General features: G+C 37.8%; 1 protein-coding gene across 5 annotated transcripts in view; it reads left to right on the forward strand.

The window, feature by feature from the left end:
* LOC149804997 (adipocyte plasma membrane-associated protein-like) overlaps nt 1-18,416 on the forward strand; it is a 53,915-nt gene that overhangs the window by 24,292 nt on the left and 11,207 nt on the right. For all 5 annotated transcript variants that reach the window (XM_089946422.1, XM_089946421.1, XM_089946424.1 and 2 more), the window contains exons 5-8: nt 718-810; nt 7,141-7,257; nt 8,717-8,888; nt 14,517-14,651. In XM_089946422.1, the coding sequence (XP_089802548.1) occupies nt 718-810; nt 7,141-7,257; nt 8,717-8,888; nt 14,517-14,651 (517 nt within the window). The remainder of the gene's footprint in view (nt 1-717; nt 811-7,140; nt 7,258-8,716; nt 8,889-14,516; nt 14,652-18,416) is intronic.

Genomic DNA, 18,416 nt, shown 5'->3' on the forward strand with positions numbered 1-18,416 from the left:
TTTCAGTGACAAAAGGTCAAAGTTTAAGGTAGCTGTGATTAAAAGAAGAAAAATGGTTTTTGCACAATACATTAATCCTCTGTCATCTGCAGTAAACAAAAGTTTTTGATAATTTGTACTTAGAGTTCAGAAGAACTCTCTTGATTTTGGGATGGATAGGTCAAAGATGAGGGTCATTTTGAAAATTTGTTTCTGCATAATAACTTTAGTTTTCCATCATCATCTGTTGCCTGCCTTTATGGATAGCTTTTACTTATGAAAGGGAAGATTCCTGTTAACCTTGGAAACAAGGTTGAAGGTTATGGTCATCATGACTGAAAGAACAAAAATGGATTCTACTCAGTAACATCGGTTCTACAGCACATACCTCAGCCAAATTTTGTTCATGGCTTGCACTTGGGATAAGGAAGAAGTTTTTTTTTTTTTGAGGCTCAAAAGATCAAAAATCAAAGTTACTCCAGTAATATTAGTTATGCATCACAAACTTGGACTTATTTTGTAGATGGCTTGCACTTAGGGTGAGGCAGAGGCCTATTGATTTTGGTGTCAAAAGGTAAAAGGTTTATGTCAGTGTAAATGATAGAAGGAAAAGGTTTCTGCACAAGAATTTCAGTTACCTTTGTAAAGAACTATCAGACATAGGTCAGTTTTATATTATGCCTTTTATTATACTCATTTAAATTTCTGCTTCAAAACAGAACATTTTACTTTGCACAGATCATCTGTATACTGGAACAGAAGATGGAAGGATTGTGGATATTCATAAAGGAACAATAAGGACAATAGCCAAACTTGGAAGAGATCCTTGTGGTGAGTAATTGGGAATAGTCAAAATTTCATTCAGTTTAAGATCAAATTGAAGTATATATTTTGTGACAGATCTTTCCTAATTGGGGATCATATTTTTTTTCCTGCACTTTATTCAAAACATTTTTCTGAAGAAAAAAAGTATTTTTAAATTATTAATTTTGTTTAAATTGTTTTCTATTATAGTAGTTATTTAATCCTGTTGATATTGCTTAGCTATTCTATTTTCATGCCGAAAATATACATTCTGTATGATGTTAATACATGCTCCCAGAGTGGAGAAAAAGTCAGTATGTCCCTTTGACCTTTTGCACACCACTTTGTCGCATGGTCATGAACAGAAGGTAGATGTACCTATATGTCATTCTTTTCACGGATGCCATGCTGTATAGACGTAAACAGCCATTGTGACCGAGATATTATGCTTGTGGACAACTAATATACTGCATTTAGTGATCTCTCTCTGCAATGTTTAATAATTCTCAGTGTTACTACTGTCTGTTCGTTTCTAAAACCGTATTGTAGCTTTCTGTTTTCCCCCTTTGAATTTTTTTTTTTTTTGGAATTTGGAAGCTACCTTGTGTTCTACCCGTGGTGGTAGACACTTTTGCTTGAATATTAACTGAATGGTACTGGTAAGCCCCTATGTTCAAGGAACCAAAAACAGGCTCCATTCAAATGTTGAGGACATAGTTTCCTCCATTTTGATTTTCAGCTCGATAAAATAGTTATAACTTCGTACAATGCTTGCGTTGACATTCATATATTTGCATGTTACCTCAATAAACAAATCACCAGAACTGGAATATCTTGTTTCTTTCAATAAATAAGGAAATACTTCAATGAAAATTACCATCCTTTCTTTATTCGTGTGTAAGTGGAGTTTCGCAGCAACAAAAGACAACTCCACTAAAATAAAAAATATAAAAAATGTCTTTCGTTCTGAGACAAAACAGTCTGTGGAGCAGTGTGGCCACAAAAAGGGCCCATGGGATACACACACAGACTGCATCAAGTGCTCCAGGTGCACTTGGAAAAACCATTGCACCATATGTGACTTGTGGTCTTCCAGCACCTGGAATCTAGTAGATTCCAGGCATACCTATCCGAGAACAAACAAATGAATGTTCTGTCTTTATCCGATTTTTCTGGCTTTTCTTCCAGATCTCACATGTTAGGACAAACATCTTCAGCGGCTGTGGAAGCCCTTCCAGAAGGTGGGTCTCAACGTTCAAGAAGTCATTCAACTTCCCCTGTAGGGAGATGACAGAAAGTTCTTGTGTCCCTAACATCATTCATGCTTTAGGTAGCAGGTTGCTCCTTCCTGTTGGGGAGGTAGAGCACTGCGACCTCAAGTTACGCACTCCCATTAGGGAGGTAAAGCACCACGATGGCAGGATGTACCCTTCCATCAGGGAGGTAGAGCACTGTAAAATCAGATTGCACCCTCACTCTAAGGAGGTTGAGCACCATAACCATTGGTTGCACTTTCCCTTTAGGGATGTTGGGCACCACAATAGCAGGTTGCTCCCTCCCATCAGGGAATTTGAGTACCACAATATATATTGTGCCTCTGGCAATGTGTTGGCCCCTTTAGCTAGGGAGACAACACATTGCACCCATGCTGCACAGAGTGAAGATGAAGTCTTCTCCATCTATCACTCATTGACCTCATGGTACGGGGCCAGGGCCAGGACTGAGCTTCCCCCTCTCCCCCCTCCACCATCCCACCCTGTGTAGGATTTACAATCCAATCACTGGATTGAGGATAGGGATGGGGACCATTTCAGTGTCCCCTCCTCCCAATTATACCTATGAACCCTTATGGGATGTGGGGCCTTCCACCTCAGGGACCTTGGTCCATTAGGGCCTCTTGGACTACTGGACCTACCATACCAATCAAAGTGATACTGCAACTTGTGTCCCAGAATCACCTCACCAAGTGGTTTCCTTTTGGAAGACTACAGGTGTTGCATCACTGCGGGAAGTTAGTCATTCTCATCTCCCCGCTGTGCCTTCTGATCAACCAGGGGCTGCAACACATAGTACTCCTGTGCCCTTCCATCTAGAGACATAGTGATACCCAGCCACTCCCCAACTCAAGTGTCCTTGACTATTAGGATGATAATGCTTCTCTCCATCCTCGTTAACTCCAATGAGTTTGAGACAGAAGCTATGGCATGACACCTTCTCTCAGGCCCACTCCCTCACCTCAGGTCGATGAGGAAGAAGAGGAAGTCTGGTCCTTTGATAAGGCAGTAAACAAGGTTTACATTTTGTTACCGTTACCCCCCAACTTGTGCTCCAAACTATCCGGCACACAGTCCAAAACGATCCTTTCCAGTTTGGAAAAGATCTCTGGGGTACCACCTCAACCAGACCTCTTACTTCTTCCTTATATATCTATGACTGAGGAAATATCAGGAAGTTTTTCACAAGGCCAAAATATTGCTCAACAACATAGAGGGTGGTCTTTTCCTCCCTATAGGTTGAGACCCCTCATCTCTTCAAGCTACCAGTTACATTCCCTGAAGTGGCCATTTAAACCTCCTCCTTTGGATCCTGATGCTGCCAAAGTGGGTATTTCTTCAGAATCCTGGGCACACCTTCCCTTTCTTTTGTATGCTGAGAGAGACCTTCCTGAATCCAGCCTCAGTACATGTGCTGGAGGCTGTGACCAAAACATCCTGGCATATGCTACCTGTTGCCATGGCATTATCGGCAGAATTCTGCACATTCGTCATGATGCTGCTCTGGATTTGTCAGAGGTCTTGCTTAACCACAGTAAAGACCTGAGCAATGCTTCTCTTGAGACGCTATGAGCAAAAACCATCTTATATGCTCATCTTTATCTGTCTCTACTCAGAACCTTGAATGCCTCTGCCAGATTGGTTCCTTTCGGATGTCTTCACATACATCCTCTACAGTTTCTTCTTCTGGCAAGGTGGAAACCTCAGAGATTCTCTACCAACCCCGATCCATCCAGAACCAGTATTTCACCACCATTTGCTTTGGTGAATGAATCGAGACAAATTCCTGATGGGGGTCCACATGCATGTACCCGATCCCCATTCCTGTCTTTTCACAGATGCATCAAATTCAGGCTAAGGAGCCTATTTGGAGCCAGAGGGCATGAATCTGTACAGTTCCTCCAAATTGTCCCTCCATTTCAACAACCTAGAAATAAAAGCAGTATTTCTAGAATTACAAGGGTGCATCAATCTAATAAGTGGCTGATGTGTCATAGTCTCCTCAGGCAATGAATCTGTCATAGCCTACCTATGACATCAAGGAGGCACACATGCCCCATCTCTTTGCGTGGAGGTCTAGAAACCTTTCCTGTGGGCAGCTTCAGAGAATGTCACAATCTGAATTCATCACACTCCAGGCAAGATGAATGTATTAGCAGACAGCCTGTCCAGAACAGACCTCACAGAATGGTCTCTTCACCACTCAGTAACACAGTCCCTGTTTTTCCCTTTGGGGAAGACCTCTATTGGACCTGTTTGTGACCAAGCTCAACAACAACTTCCTTTTTACATGTCTCCTATCCCAGATCAGAGAGCATGGGCAGTCAATGCATTCAGCTTCCAGTGGGATTGCCTATTCACTTATGCCTTCCCACCTTTCTGATACCACAAGTTCTGCATAGAGTCAGAACTTACACTGCTGAGATCATTTTCATTGCACCACTGTGACCTCTTGATAGATCGATCCAGGTCTCTACCACACAGGAGGGATCTTCTTCTACAACACCGATCCACTTCAGCCCAGACATTCTCCACCTTCACACCAGGCTCATCTCAAATGATCTCTCCACCAGAACAAGGTTTTGGTCAGAGTCACCAGTTGCATCATTCAAGCCAGGAGAGCTTCTACATCCAAAGTTTATGATGCCAGGTGGAGAATCTTCTATGATTGGTGCAGTAGGAAACACATTGATCCTATCTGCCCTTCTGTAACTTCCATTGCTGATTTCCTTTTGTTCCTTTTTGAGACCAAAAGATGTTCAGTATCCACTATCAAAGGCTATTGAGCTGCCATCTCCAACACACTTAAATTCTCGCAGGGCACAGACATCAATTCAGATCTGCATCTAGCTGATCTTATAAAGTTTTTATTGAGCTTCAGAGACCTGTCTCTCACTCCCATGTGCCCAGATGGTATCTTTCCCATGTTCTTTGGTCATTTACCAAAGCACCTTATGAACCACTGAGTGCAGCTTCCTTTTTGGATCTCACACTCAAAACTGTGTTGCTTCTCACCCTTGTCTCGGCAAGACAAAGAAATGAAATATATGTCTTGTCCATTGACTCTGGTTGTCTTATCCCCTTACCCATAGAGATTCCCAGTCTCAGTAAATTTGTGATGGGGATGATCAAGATAGACTTTTATGCCCAGTGCTTGCTCTTTGCTTCTGTCTTAATGTCTCCAAAGCAAAAAGAAAAGATACGAAACATTTCTTTCTCACTATTAAGGGCTGCGTAGACATTTCAGCTGCCACTATCTCCCAGTGGATTGTCATGACAATCAAACAGGCCTGTGAGTCTCAAACCAATCAAGACCTCACCTTTATGAAACTTAAAGCCCACTAGGTTCAAGCTGTTGCTACTTCATGGGCCTACTTTAATAATTCCTTATGACAGCAGCTTTTTGGCTGTCCCATAAATACCATTTCCTCCTTTTACCTCCACTCATAAGCACAACAGAGCGCAGGCATTGTTTCTCTGGTTGCTATTGTTATGGTGGCGCTCTACAGTTTCGTATTTTGCATAGGGTTAGGATTTTAAAGAAAAAGAATTTCCCCGGCTTTCCTCACTGGTTATACTGGCTATTTAAGAAAGACCTTGTATATCTTAGGTATAATGCAAAGAACCTTTAATTCCCTTTAGTTTGGTGTATGATTGATAAGCGTACTATGGGTTATAGAGTATACAGCTTGGCCTTACTTCAAATGTGCACCTTTCAAAAAAGTTTCTGCTCTACTTGGTCATTTTCATTTCCTGAACTTCAGAGGTAAATTGTATAAAAAAGAGCCGATAACTTTTTTTACATTTTATATATTTGGTAATTCATTCATTGCACTTTCAGAAGCTGGTATTGTCTAGTCTGGCAAAATTCATTTTCCCTATTTTAATAGCTGCTATGTATAGTGTACTTTAGACTAATTCAGACTGATTTTTTAACACAAGGGAGCAGTCATTTTAGTTAGCGGTGTGCTTAAATCATGTAAAATTTCCAAAAGTACAATAACCAAAAGAAATATCATCCACATTACATTAATGTAGCATAGAGGTATGCCAACATTCTCTCCACTGTGCATGTTTTAAATGCGAACTACATCACCTTACGTACGTCACTCTCTCAGAAGTACATATTATCTGGTGAGCGCCCCCTATGGCACAGCGTGTTACTCAGAGAGACATGAACATTCTATAGAAGTTTACCTCTCCCTGTAAGGTGAGTACATTTAATTTCTCTTTTTTATCAGTTTGACATCAGCGTTACTGACAAATTTAGCTAAACAATAGCAACAGGATAAGTAATTGCTGCTGTTAAAATGTAGTTTTTTGGGTGGTAAAACTAATTTTAGTAATGCAATGCATAATTGTCATCTGTGACAGAGTGGAAAAGGTCAAAGGGTAATACTGACTTTTTCTCTCCTCTGGGAGAATGTATTCACATCCTACAGACGGTATATTTTCAGCATGAAAATAGATTAACTAAGCAATAGCAACAGGTAAGTATTTCATAATTAAAATTAGTTTTATCCCCCCCCCCCCAAAAAAAGCTACATTTTCCCATCATGAATGTAGAAGGAATATATTAGTGTTACAGTTGTATAGCCTTTCACTTATCATGTCTTTCTGGGGTTTTCGTTGGGGGGCAGTTTCTCATGCATTTTTTGCATTTGGGGTCATATAATTCATTTGGGCATTTCTCTTGGTGAATGTAACACTCTTATAATAAAAATAGGTCAGTGTTCTCTATATTTGGAATATTGGTGACTTTGGTTGAGTTTTAGTCAACTTAATTTCACAGATTTATGTGTTGATGTGTCTTGGTGAGTACTAGTCATCAAAAGTTGGTCACAGTCACCTGTGCTTCAGTGTCTTGAGTTAAATGTTTTGGATTAATAATTTTGATGTCACAGCCTTCTTATATGTATCTGGTTGCACCACTGTAGACATCAATGGCTATCTTGGTCAGGTGGTGCTTTCAATAAATGCTTTAACTTGTAGTTTCTTTTATATTATTTGGATCCAGAAGTGATTTGTAGAATGACCTTCCTGTCTTTTGTGCATATAACCTTGGGTACTTTTTTATCTTCAGGTAGATTTGAAGATGAACCAACCTGCGGTCGACCTCTGGGAATGAAGCTAGACCATGAGGGCTACTTGATTGTTGTAGATTCTTACCTAGGACTATTTAAAGTCAATGTGGCAACAGGTATTTATTTTATATTATTCATATTTAAAATCAATGTAGCAACATGTAATTATTTTATTTTAAATTAAAAGTCAATATGGCAACATATGTTTATTTTATATTATCTCGGTTTAAAGTCATAATGGAAACGTATTTATTTTATATTTTATATAAAGACTTTATATTATATGTAAATGAAAATGGTGCCCTGCAGACATATAATATGACTGCAACAATGAACATACTGAATTTTGCCTCTAATTCTTTTGAATGTGTAGTTGCCCTGGATTGGTGGTTTTTGCCAGAAGTCTTCTTATGATGTCTAGTTTGCCCTAAATGAAAATGATCACAATCTTACATCCTGTATAAATGCCAGCTAATTTGAAGAAGTAGTCTTATCTTGAATTCATGTAAATAATTCTTTTCAGATAGATGAGCATGAGTCAGTTCAAAGGACGTTTGCTTCATGACCAGTCAACCATTAGAATAAAGATGGACATAAATTATTATACTAATTTCTTGGTTAGCTACTAGATATATGCCAAGTGAGCTTGTACCATTTTTTTTGTTTAGCACATGCTTAATGTATTGTATTGCAGGAACAGAAGACAAAATGTAATGATCATTCTTATGTTACGTGTTTAGGCTATAATAAAAAATAACAAAAGAAAGAGTGAAAACAACAAGCTTTGAAAAATTTAACAAATAATTTATTTCCCTAGAGAAAAAAAACCTGTAAAAATGAACAAATAAGAACATACCATTTTAGCAATCAAATAAAAAAAATATTCCATGAATTAAATTTTAGAAGTCCTAGTAATGAAATGTTCTAATGAGTTCAAGTCCCAACAAAAAATCCAAAATGGAAGGTGATGACATATACTGTAGCTAGTATTGTGTTGTTGTGTCTGCAGTTCTTTGTTGAATCACAAATAACATTCCGGTGTTTGAATTTCCAAATAAAATTTAAAGAAATGTCTTTGTCCAAGAATTCTGTATGAGCACTCAAATATTTTGAGGAAAAAGAATGAATCTTTTAGAATCCAAATATTTCGAATAAAAATTAAAATGTGACTCCAAACTGGTCACAAACAGACACTTTCCGGTGTCCAAAATAAAAGCCCAACTGAGAAATATCTCTCTAAACATCACTATTAAATCTAACTACTGTGCCATTTTGGAAAACCCGGAATTGTGAAATAGAGGCTGTTTAGTTCTAGTAAACAAAATTACATTACTGTGGCAAGTAATGAAATTAAAAATAAAAAGATTTTAAAACTTACAAACAATTAAATTAAATCAAATATAAATTAAATCAAATAAACATAATAATCATACACAGTTTGCAAAATGTGAACACAGTTTCTGCAGTGCGTAGAGAAGAGTGTCAGCCATTGGGCATGGCTCTAAACTAAATCTTTTTCTTGTTTCAGAACTTTCTGAACTTCGTATGATTCTATATAATCTATGACTTAAACAGGTGATGTCTATTTGTTATGGCCATCCACTGCCCCTATCAGTGGGAAGGTTCCAAGATTCCTGAATGACCTGTACATCATGCCTGATGGACTGATCTACATAACAGAGTCCAGCACCAAATGGCAGTGGAGACACAACAGATTTAACCTTTTGGAGGGGAATAACACGGGGAGGTCAGCATACAGAATTTGACAACTTTATTTTAATACTGTTGATAAATGTGTATAAATCATCCTATAACCAGATACTTATGGGATCACAGATTTCAGTAATTTAATGGAAGGGACTGGTAAATAGAAGCTTTATTAATATTAAAATTGCCTTATTTTTGTTCAAAATAAGTTGCCAGTCAGCAGTATGAGCATGGTTACAGAGTGGCCAGTTCATGAGTTTCTCTTTATTGTTACAAGCCTGAAAGTAGTGTGCTGAACATGTATCACTTGTGTACTAATCATAGAGTTACACTGCTCTTTGCAAAAAGTTGAAAAATTGAACCATTCTGGTGGCCTAAGTGGTTAGAGTATCCACCTCGGATGCAGGAGGTCGCAGGTTTTAACCCTGACCAAAGACTTATAAGAATGGTACTAGCATCTACCTCACTTGGAGCTCATCATTAAAAGGATAGTGTTAGGACTGGTCAGCATGTTGTCAGGATAATGTGACTGTATGGGACATGATGCTACATGTCTGTGGCATAATGCATCATTGCTAGATACCACTATAAACTGCCACACTGCAATCATCATAGCGATATGACTTAAACATTTTTCAAGTTGCATTAAAAATTCAAATCACACACACACACAGTCAGTGAAAATGAGTGCTCTTGGATGAAAACACTTAGGCCAGAAACTACATTAATCTCCACTTACACGATATGTGCTATGTAAAGTACACCTATGCTTAGCTCCCTTTAGTGAAAAATATTGCGTAAATTCAACAGTTTTAGCATAAGTGATACAGCATGTACTCTCCCTGTGCATATTATGAATGCAAAAGATAAATAAGTCAGCAACAGTAGTTTAGAGTCTATCCCATTTTATTGATTGCCACATTGATTTCTGTTTACTTCCAGTGTTCATTTGTTGATATCAGAGTAGATGAGTATTGAACAAGTATCACATTTTAGAAATATTTTTAGCTACCTTTCTTTGTGATTTTCAGTAATGTGCCTTTATCCATCTGGGCAAGTATTGAACAAACACCACATGATAGCTATTTTCTCACTGTACTCTCATGTATGTCTGTCTGTCTTCCAAATTTCCATATCCATATGGGTGTTTTAATACTCAGTTTATAATCAGCTCATGATCTTTTGGATGGCTGGTGCATAATACTTTTGCAGATCCGGATCTATTCTGTTTTTTATATGCCCACCATAAGGCGAAGCATATAATGACATGATGTTGTCCAAAAATCTGTTACCAATTTATTTTCTGCACAATAACTCTTGAGTTCTTCACCATGTACAGATACCAAACTTTGTGGATGGGTTACACATGTGGTAAGAACTCAATTGATTACAGGTTCAAAAGCTCAATGCAAGGTCACTGTGATTGAAAGAAATAAAACAGTTTCTACACCATCTAAAGTTACCAACCTTTGTGGGTGACATGTACTTGGGGTCATGATGAACTCTAAGATATTTTGGGGTCAAAAGGCAGGTGTAAAGAAATCTATTGCCCATATTGTACAACTTGGAGATTTGCTCTCACGGATGAGCAGCATTTGCAAGGATGCTGTAACTTAAAAGAGCAGTAGTTCCCATTTTATCTGAGTGATTTGAATACAAGTGCTATTCGTACTTACCAACAAGTACCATATAGGTGTATTCTTTATTGTTTACATAGTGTAGGCAACAGTTTGTCAGTTAGGATTAAATCCAGCCTGATTACAGCCAATAGGGACAGATGATACTGGTTTAGGGAGGCATCTTTTAATGGTTAAATCACAAGAAGTTTCATTGGTCGGAGAATAAGGCTTCTGGAGAATTCCATCATTTTTATCCAGTCAGTGGACTCCTTGTAACCATGATGAGAAAGAATGAAGACAGCATTTTGCTAGCAATGTATATTGATGGACTGTTTTCTTATAAAACTAGGCTGAATTGAAAAAGTCAACAATATGTGCTGAAACTGAAATTGATAATGGTAGGGAATAGAATGAAAAAACAAGATGGGAATTAAAGATTCCTTTTTGCAGGTCCTTCACTTGAGGCCAACAAAGATCAAATGATTGCATCTTGCAGTATATCTAAAAGATACACCTCAGCTGACAAACCCACTTGATATTTTTGTTTTGTTTTGTATAATAGGTTATTATAAGGAAAGATGCATAGTACATATGTGAAAAAATACATCTCATTAAATTTTTTATCATAAAATGGCCAAATCTGAAGAAAAGAATGTTGTGGATGATTTAGACAGTGATAGTAAAATACATTGTGAACCAAACAGAGCATTATCAGCTTTTTAACCCTTTACCTTTTGGATGCCTCTACCCCATTCTCATGAAATTGCTATAGGACACCTCCATCTGTTGTGCAATCAAGCATGTTTGGACACTATTGCACTATCTGCATGGAAACATATTTCTAAGCCCACAGTACACATTTGCCATTTTCAGCTGGTTTTGTTGTGCCACATTCATAGAAAACCTATTAGAAACTGCAGGCATTGAGATGAATGACCATTACATCACATCATGTGGTTGCTATTTAAGTCGCAGTCTGCTATTTAAAGTACCTGGGCAGGATTCTACGCTCACAAAATGGAGGCCACAGATTTTAATCTCTTTCTTGCATTTGGATGATTAGAACTATGAAAGCTTCAATAAATTAGTTATAGACTCCATTGTTTATGAAGGCAACACTAATTTTTTTTTAATTTATCAAATTCAGATAATTTAGTGATACAGATCTAAACTTTCTGGTACATCTAGGCATGTGGTTAGTCATGCAGCTTCATTCACTTGAAGGTGAATTAGTTCTCTCGAGAGTTTCAAGCATATAAAAAATTATTCTGTGAAATAATTAAACAACTATAACGATTCTATTTTACTCTTAAAACTGTCCATTGATAACAGATATGTACTGCTGGTAATTGTACAGGAAGCCCTAATCATTTTGGTAATAGGTGTTCTGTTATGAATGCTGATAACATGCAGTATTATGGCCTTCACATTGTATTAACATTGATGGTGCTGGTATAAATATTGTAGCAAAGAATAATTTAGCTCAAAGGCTTGCAGACAGTGTTGATCACTAATCATAATGCACCTTGCAGCACATCAGTTAGAGCTTGGTGTTTTGGATGCAGTCAAGATATTCCATTAGACGATCAAAATGTTATAAATTTTTTATTCCCTCAGTCCTAACAAGCACTATGTTTTAGCAATATATTTAGCTAGCCTATACCATTATGTGATTTTCAGTAACTTACCATTATCCATCTGGGCGAGTGTTGAACACAAACACCACAGGAAAATAAAATACTTCAAGACTTGTATAAACTTTACTTCAGTTTTCTCACTTCTGTTGTCTGATATACCTTTACATCAAAAAGAAGTCTAAGTATCATCCAGTATATATTACAAGTCACAGATACATATGGCATGCATTTTCATTGCATAGCTAAATAAGAGTAAATTTTTACTGTCTTCCACTATTCTTTTTAACTATTAAGAAGTTTGTTTTTTATACAGACAATTAATTTTTTTAAATTTACTTATTCATAAACAAACAGACTTTGACAAAACTTCTGCACCCCTGAAAGGTCTTAGTTCAAAGCTTCTGACTGAAAGATGACAAATGGTTTATGCACTATAACTTCAGTTTTCAAACAGCTATATTTACCTACCTTTGTGGATGGTTGTACTTGGGCTAAGGAAAAACCCATATTGATTTTGAGGTCAAAAAGTCAAAGGTCATGGTCACTCAATGAAAAGAGAAAAAGTGACTCTGCACAATAATGAGTTCTTCATCATCTACATTTACCAAACATTGAGGATAAATTGCACTTGGTATAAGGAAAATCCTATTCATTGCTAGTTATGTGGTCAAAGGTCAAGATCTCTAACAAGGAAACTAGTTTTTGCACAGTACCATTTGTTCTACATGATATACTGCAACCAAACTTTGTGGATGGATTGCACTTTGGGTAAGGAAGTAAGGTATTGACTTGGGTGTTAAAAGGTCAGAGTTCACTTTTGCAGAAACTGATTTCTCCATTAAGTACTATAATATATACTGTCAAAGCTCTTGCATGAAATTCTCTGTGTTTACAGGATGTAAGCTTCACATGACTGACGGACTGTTCCCTTTTTGAAAGAAAATTGGTAATCTAAGAGAGAGAAGCTATAACAGCTAACATAATCATTTGTACTTTATTGTTTTATACCCCACCATTACGCAAAGTGCATTATGTTAGATGTTCATCCATCCATTAGTATGTTACCAGTTTTATTTCTGCACAGATACTAAATTTTGAGAACTTGCATTTGAGGTAAAGTAGGACCCTATTGATGTTGAAGTGTAAAGCTCAAAGGTCAGTGACACTGTTTCTGTAAAAAGAAAAAATGGTTTCTGAACGATAACTTGAGTTCCCCACCATGTGCAGTTATCTTTTTTTGTAGATTGCATTTTGGGTAAGTAATAACCCTGTCAGTTTTGTAATCAAAATATCAAAGGTCAAGGTAACAATGACTAGAAGAATAAAAATGGTTTCCACACAATACCTTGAATTTTTCATAATTGGTTACAAGACTTTGTTGTTGGTAATGATTCTTGGGTCCTATTGATTCTGGAGTCAAATGATCAAAAGGCAAGATCACCGACTGAAAATAATTAAACTAGTTTCTGCACCATAACATTAGTTCTACTTTGACCAAACTTTGCTGATAACTTGCACTTGGGGTTAAGAAGATTCCTAATGATTTTGGGAGTGAAAAGGTCAAGGTCAGCCAACTGAAAAACACTCAGGTTTCTGCACAATAGCATTAGTTCTGCATCAGACTTTGACCAAGTATTGGATGATTTGCACTTAGCATAAGGAAAAAGCCAATCTGTTATGGAGTCAGAATGTCAAAGGTCACTGTGGCCTCCGAAAATGTAAAATAGTTTCTATATAAATATTTTGCTTAATTCCACAGATGACAGTTAAATACAGGGCAGGCATATCATGTGGCATTGACAGTACTATCACTGTTAAACTTTTATTTATTGCATAGCCCTGTTGTATATCATGTCTACAACAAGTTCACAATAGGAGGCAAGCATCTAACACTGAGGTAATCCATTTGGATGGAAGCTTCCTTAATTTAAGTGTCTAAAGATTTACTGTGCTTGAAATATTGATCAAAGCTGTTTTAGTTGAACAGATTAATGTAAATATTTGTCTCCTCCAGTGCACAAATCTGGAATTTGTCACAGTGCTTAAGATGGTGTAACATTACATCCTATATTTTATAGGTTTTTGCTTTTATATACTTCGACAGGTTTTTAATATCGTTACCTTTCATCTTTTATCTGGTAGTGATTCATTTTTATGTTTATTTCTAGGGTTTATCTCACTAAGTACTCTTTTTACAGTTTTTTAAAATATATTATGAACTCTTCATTAATTGGCACCATATAGCAAGTATTATGCTGCCATGCCATTAAACCTTTCTACCTACCTTGAATACCCTACCCTACCTGTACTCTGCATGCACACACATACAGAATGGGCTTCAAATGTATCTAAACATACTGTCAAAAGACCTGCTTTTACAGACTTCATGTATACCTTTTTGTGTATTTTCAGGCTGTTATCTTACGATCCAAAAACTAACATCACTACAGAGTTGGCCACTGGCTTTGCATTTGCAAATGGAATCCAGTTGACAAGAAATGGAGATGCTCTTCTAATTTGTGAGACAGCCACAGCTAGAATTATGAAGTAAGCTTGTATTATCTCACCTGCATATGTAGAAAATGAGACTAATAGAATTGATACTTGGGTTTTACACCAAGATAAGGAAATTGCAGTCAAGGGTTATATTGTCATCTGTTGTGCCCAGCAGAAGACATAATCTAACTCATGAGGTTGTCTTGGGGCTAGCTCTTACATCAGTTTTGTTTCTCACCTCTTTGTTCATTATTTTATTTTTATGAATGATTGATATTGTGTGATACAGAATTTCAGCAGCAACCATTAGCAGTATTTGAACCTGTCTCTATGGATTTAGTACATACAATCATGATGAAGAGTGCACCAAAGTCATGTGAACTTGATCCAGTTCCAATATCACTGCTGCTTGAGTGCTTAGATCCAGTATTGCCTTCACTGACTGGTGTTATTAATACCTCTCTCTCATCTGGGGAATTCCCATCATTTTTCAAAACTGCCATTGTAATGCCTCTGCTGAAGAAACCAACACTCAACCATAATGATTTAAAGAACTACCGCCCAGTTTCTAATCTCACATTCATATAAAAAAAATCTTAGAAAAAGTTTTTGTCTATTCCAACTTGTACTTCATCTGAATTCAAAGTCTTTTTAGCAATGTACAATCTGCATATCACCCTTGCCACATTGCTGAAACTACTCTTTTAAAAGAAGTTAATGACATTCTCGTTGCTTTGGATAGCAAAAAGATTACAGTCCTCACCCTCCTTGACTTGTCTGCAGCATTTGACACAATAGACCATGATATATTACTTCCCTGTCTCCAGCATGTATTTGGCATTCATGATACAGCCTTACTGTGGTTCAAGTCCTACTTGGTCAACAGGACGCAAATTGTGTCCACAAATGGAGTACACTCCAGCCCAGTTGATCTATGTGATGGTGTTCCACAGGAGTCTGTTCTTGGACCTGTTTTCTTCATTCTATACACTCAGCCGCTCTCAAGTGTCATAGATCATCATCCAGTGTCTCACCAATTGTACGCTGATAACACCCAAATATACAAACCTAGCCACCCAACTGAAGTTGATGCTACCATCAGAATGGCCTGTTTTATCATCATTCATCTGCAGCTTGTTACATGTTATCCTTGATTTGACATCAGAAATGCACCTCTCTACACCTTGGATGGTAGCATCAACTTCATTTGGGTGGCTAAATTTGTATATTTAGGTGTCATCAGTGGATAATAATCCCATAAGTTCTGATGAGTTAGAACATACACATTACAGTTCATTCTGAGAAATCGGAGAGTCACATCTGGCTTGTATCAAGCAAGATAGATGTCAAGATTAATTTTCTAGGAGGATGCAGACTGAACTGCCTAGACTAGAAGGCATTTGACCTCTAAGGTTTATGACACCAAGTGGAGGGTATTCTGTAATTGGTGTGATAGGAAACACATTGATAAAAAATTCTCACCTTCACTGCAGTTGCAGATTTTCTTCTCATTCTTTTCAAAGAGAAAAACTGCACAGTCTCCACCACTAGAGGCTATAGAGCAGCCCTCTCCAGTACCCTTAAGTTCTCTAATGGGCTCCAAGATGGGGTTGGACTCCCATCTTTCAGATCTGATATTGATTGTTGTACTCTCTTGACCAATCTCTCACTCTTTAATGCTTAGGTGGAACCTTTAGTATGTTGGTCATTTTCTTCACATTCTTATGATCCTTTATTGAGACTTCTTTCAAGAACCTTAAGATGGGCTACTTTCTCTATCAGGAGAGCCATGCATGAAGAGGAGTTAATCTATTCAGTCTTGGAGAGGATCACTTGAGCTAGAAAGCCCTTCACATTGAAAGAACAGGAATGCAGTTGCAGATTTTCTTCTCATTCTTTTCAAAGAGAAAAACTGCACAGTCTCCACCACTAGGGGCTATAGAGCAGCCCTCTCCAGTACCCTTAAGTTCTCTAATGGGCTCCAAGATGGGGTTGGACTCCCATCTTTCAGATCTGATATTGATTGTTGTACTCTCTTGACCAATCTCTCACTCTTTAATGCTTAGGTGGAACCTTTAGTATGTTGGTCATTTTCTTCACATTCTTATGATCCTTTATTGAGACTTCTTTCAAGAACCTTAAGATGGGCTACTTTCTCTATCAGGAGAGCCATGCATGAAGAGGAGTTAATCTATTCAGTCTTGGAGAGGATCACTTGAGCTAGAAAGCCCTTCACATTGAAAGAACAGGAATGCAGTTGCAGATTTTCTTCTCATTCTTTTCAAAGAGAAAAACTGCACAGTCTCCACCACTAGGGGCTATAGAGCAGCCCTCTCCAGTACCCTTAAGTTCTCTAATGGGCTCCAAGATGGGGTTGGACTCCCATCTTTCAGATCTGATATTGATTGTTGTACTCTCTTGACCAATCTCTCACTCTTTAATGCTTAGGTGGAACCTTTAGTATGTTGGTCATTTTCTTCACATTCTTATGATCCTTTATTGAGACTTCTTTCAAGAACCTTAAGATGGGCTACTTTCTCTATCAGGAGAGCCATGCATGAAGAGGAGTTAATCTATTCAGTCTTGGAGAGGATCACTTGAGCTAGAAAGCCCTTCACATTGAAAGAACAGGAATGCAGTTGCAGATTTTCTTCTCATTCTTTTCAAAGAGAAAAACTGCACAGTCTCCACCACTAGGGGCTATAGAGCAGCCCTCTCCAGTACCCTTAAGTTCTCTAATGGGCTCCAAGATGGGGTTGGACTCCCATCTTTCAGATCTGATATTGATTGTTGTACTCTCTTGACCAATCTCTCACTCTTTAATGCTTAGGTGGAACCTTTAGTATGTTGGTCATTTTCTTCACATTCTTATGATCCTTTATTGAGACTTCTTTCAAGAACCTTAAGATGGGCTACTTTCTCTATCAGGAGAGCCATGCATGAAGAGGAGTTAATCTATTCAGTCTTGGAGAGGATCACTTGAGCTAGAAAGCCCTTCACATTGAAAGAACAGGAATGCAGTTGCAGATTTTCTTCTCATTCTTTTCAAAGAGAAAAACTGCACAGTCTCCACCACTAGGGGCTATAGAGCAGCCCTCTCCAGTACCCTTAAGTTCTCTAATGGGCTCCAAGATGGGGTTGGACTCCCATCTTTCAGATCTGATATTGATTGTTGTACTCTCTTGACCAATCTCTCACTCTTTAATGCTTAGGTGGAACCTTTAGTATGTTGGTCATTTTCTTCACATTCTTATGATCCTTTATTGAGACTTCTTTCAAGAACCTTAAGATGGGCTACTTTCTCTATCAGGAGAGCCATGCATGAAGAGGAGTTAATCTATTCAGTCTTGGAGAGGATCACTTGAGCTAGAAAGCCCTTCACATTGAAAGAACAGGAATGAAAGTGGCACTGTTTCATAGGCTGGTCAAAGGCAACAACATCCCCATGTAAATGTCAATCCATCAGTTAGCTAACTTTTTTTCTTCTTCTGTGCCTTTTGCACCTGATTGCTACTAAACCCTACCAATCCATGGTTTGTGACATATTTAGACATCAAAGGAGAGAAGATATACATGTGGGCTTCAACAAGTACCAATACTTGCTGGCCGATTTCAAACCTGAATAAATTCCAGTCACTTTCCTTGATCTCCAAATGAAAGTTCTGGGTTCTGACATGACTCATCTCAGACAGGTTATAGCCCATGGCTTGAACCTCACTGTTATTGCTGTCTTTCTAAGCATTTTTCTTGATAATCTTTGACCAGCAGATTGAGTTAATTGGTATCTCCTGACAGTCAGATGGTTAGGTCATCCTG

The sequence above is a fragment of the Sinohyriopsis cumingii genome, chromosome 2 (genome assembly GCF_028554795.1).
Source record: "Sinohyriopsis cumingii isolate HCF-2022 chromosome 2, ASM2855479v2, whole genome shotgun sequence".
Classification (NCBI taxonomy): Eukaryota; Metazoa; Mollusca; class Bivalvia; order Unionida; family Unionidae; genus Sinohyriopsis; species Sinohyriopsis cumingii.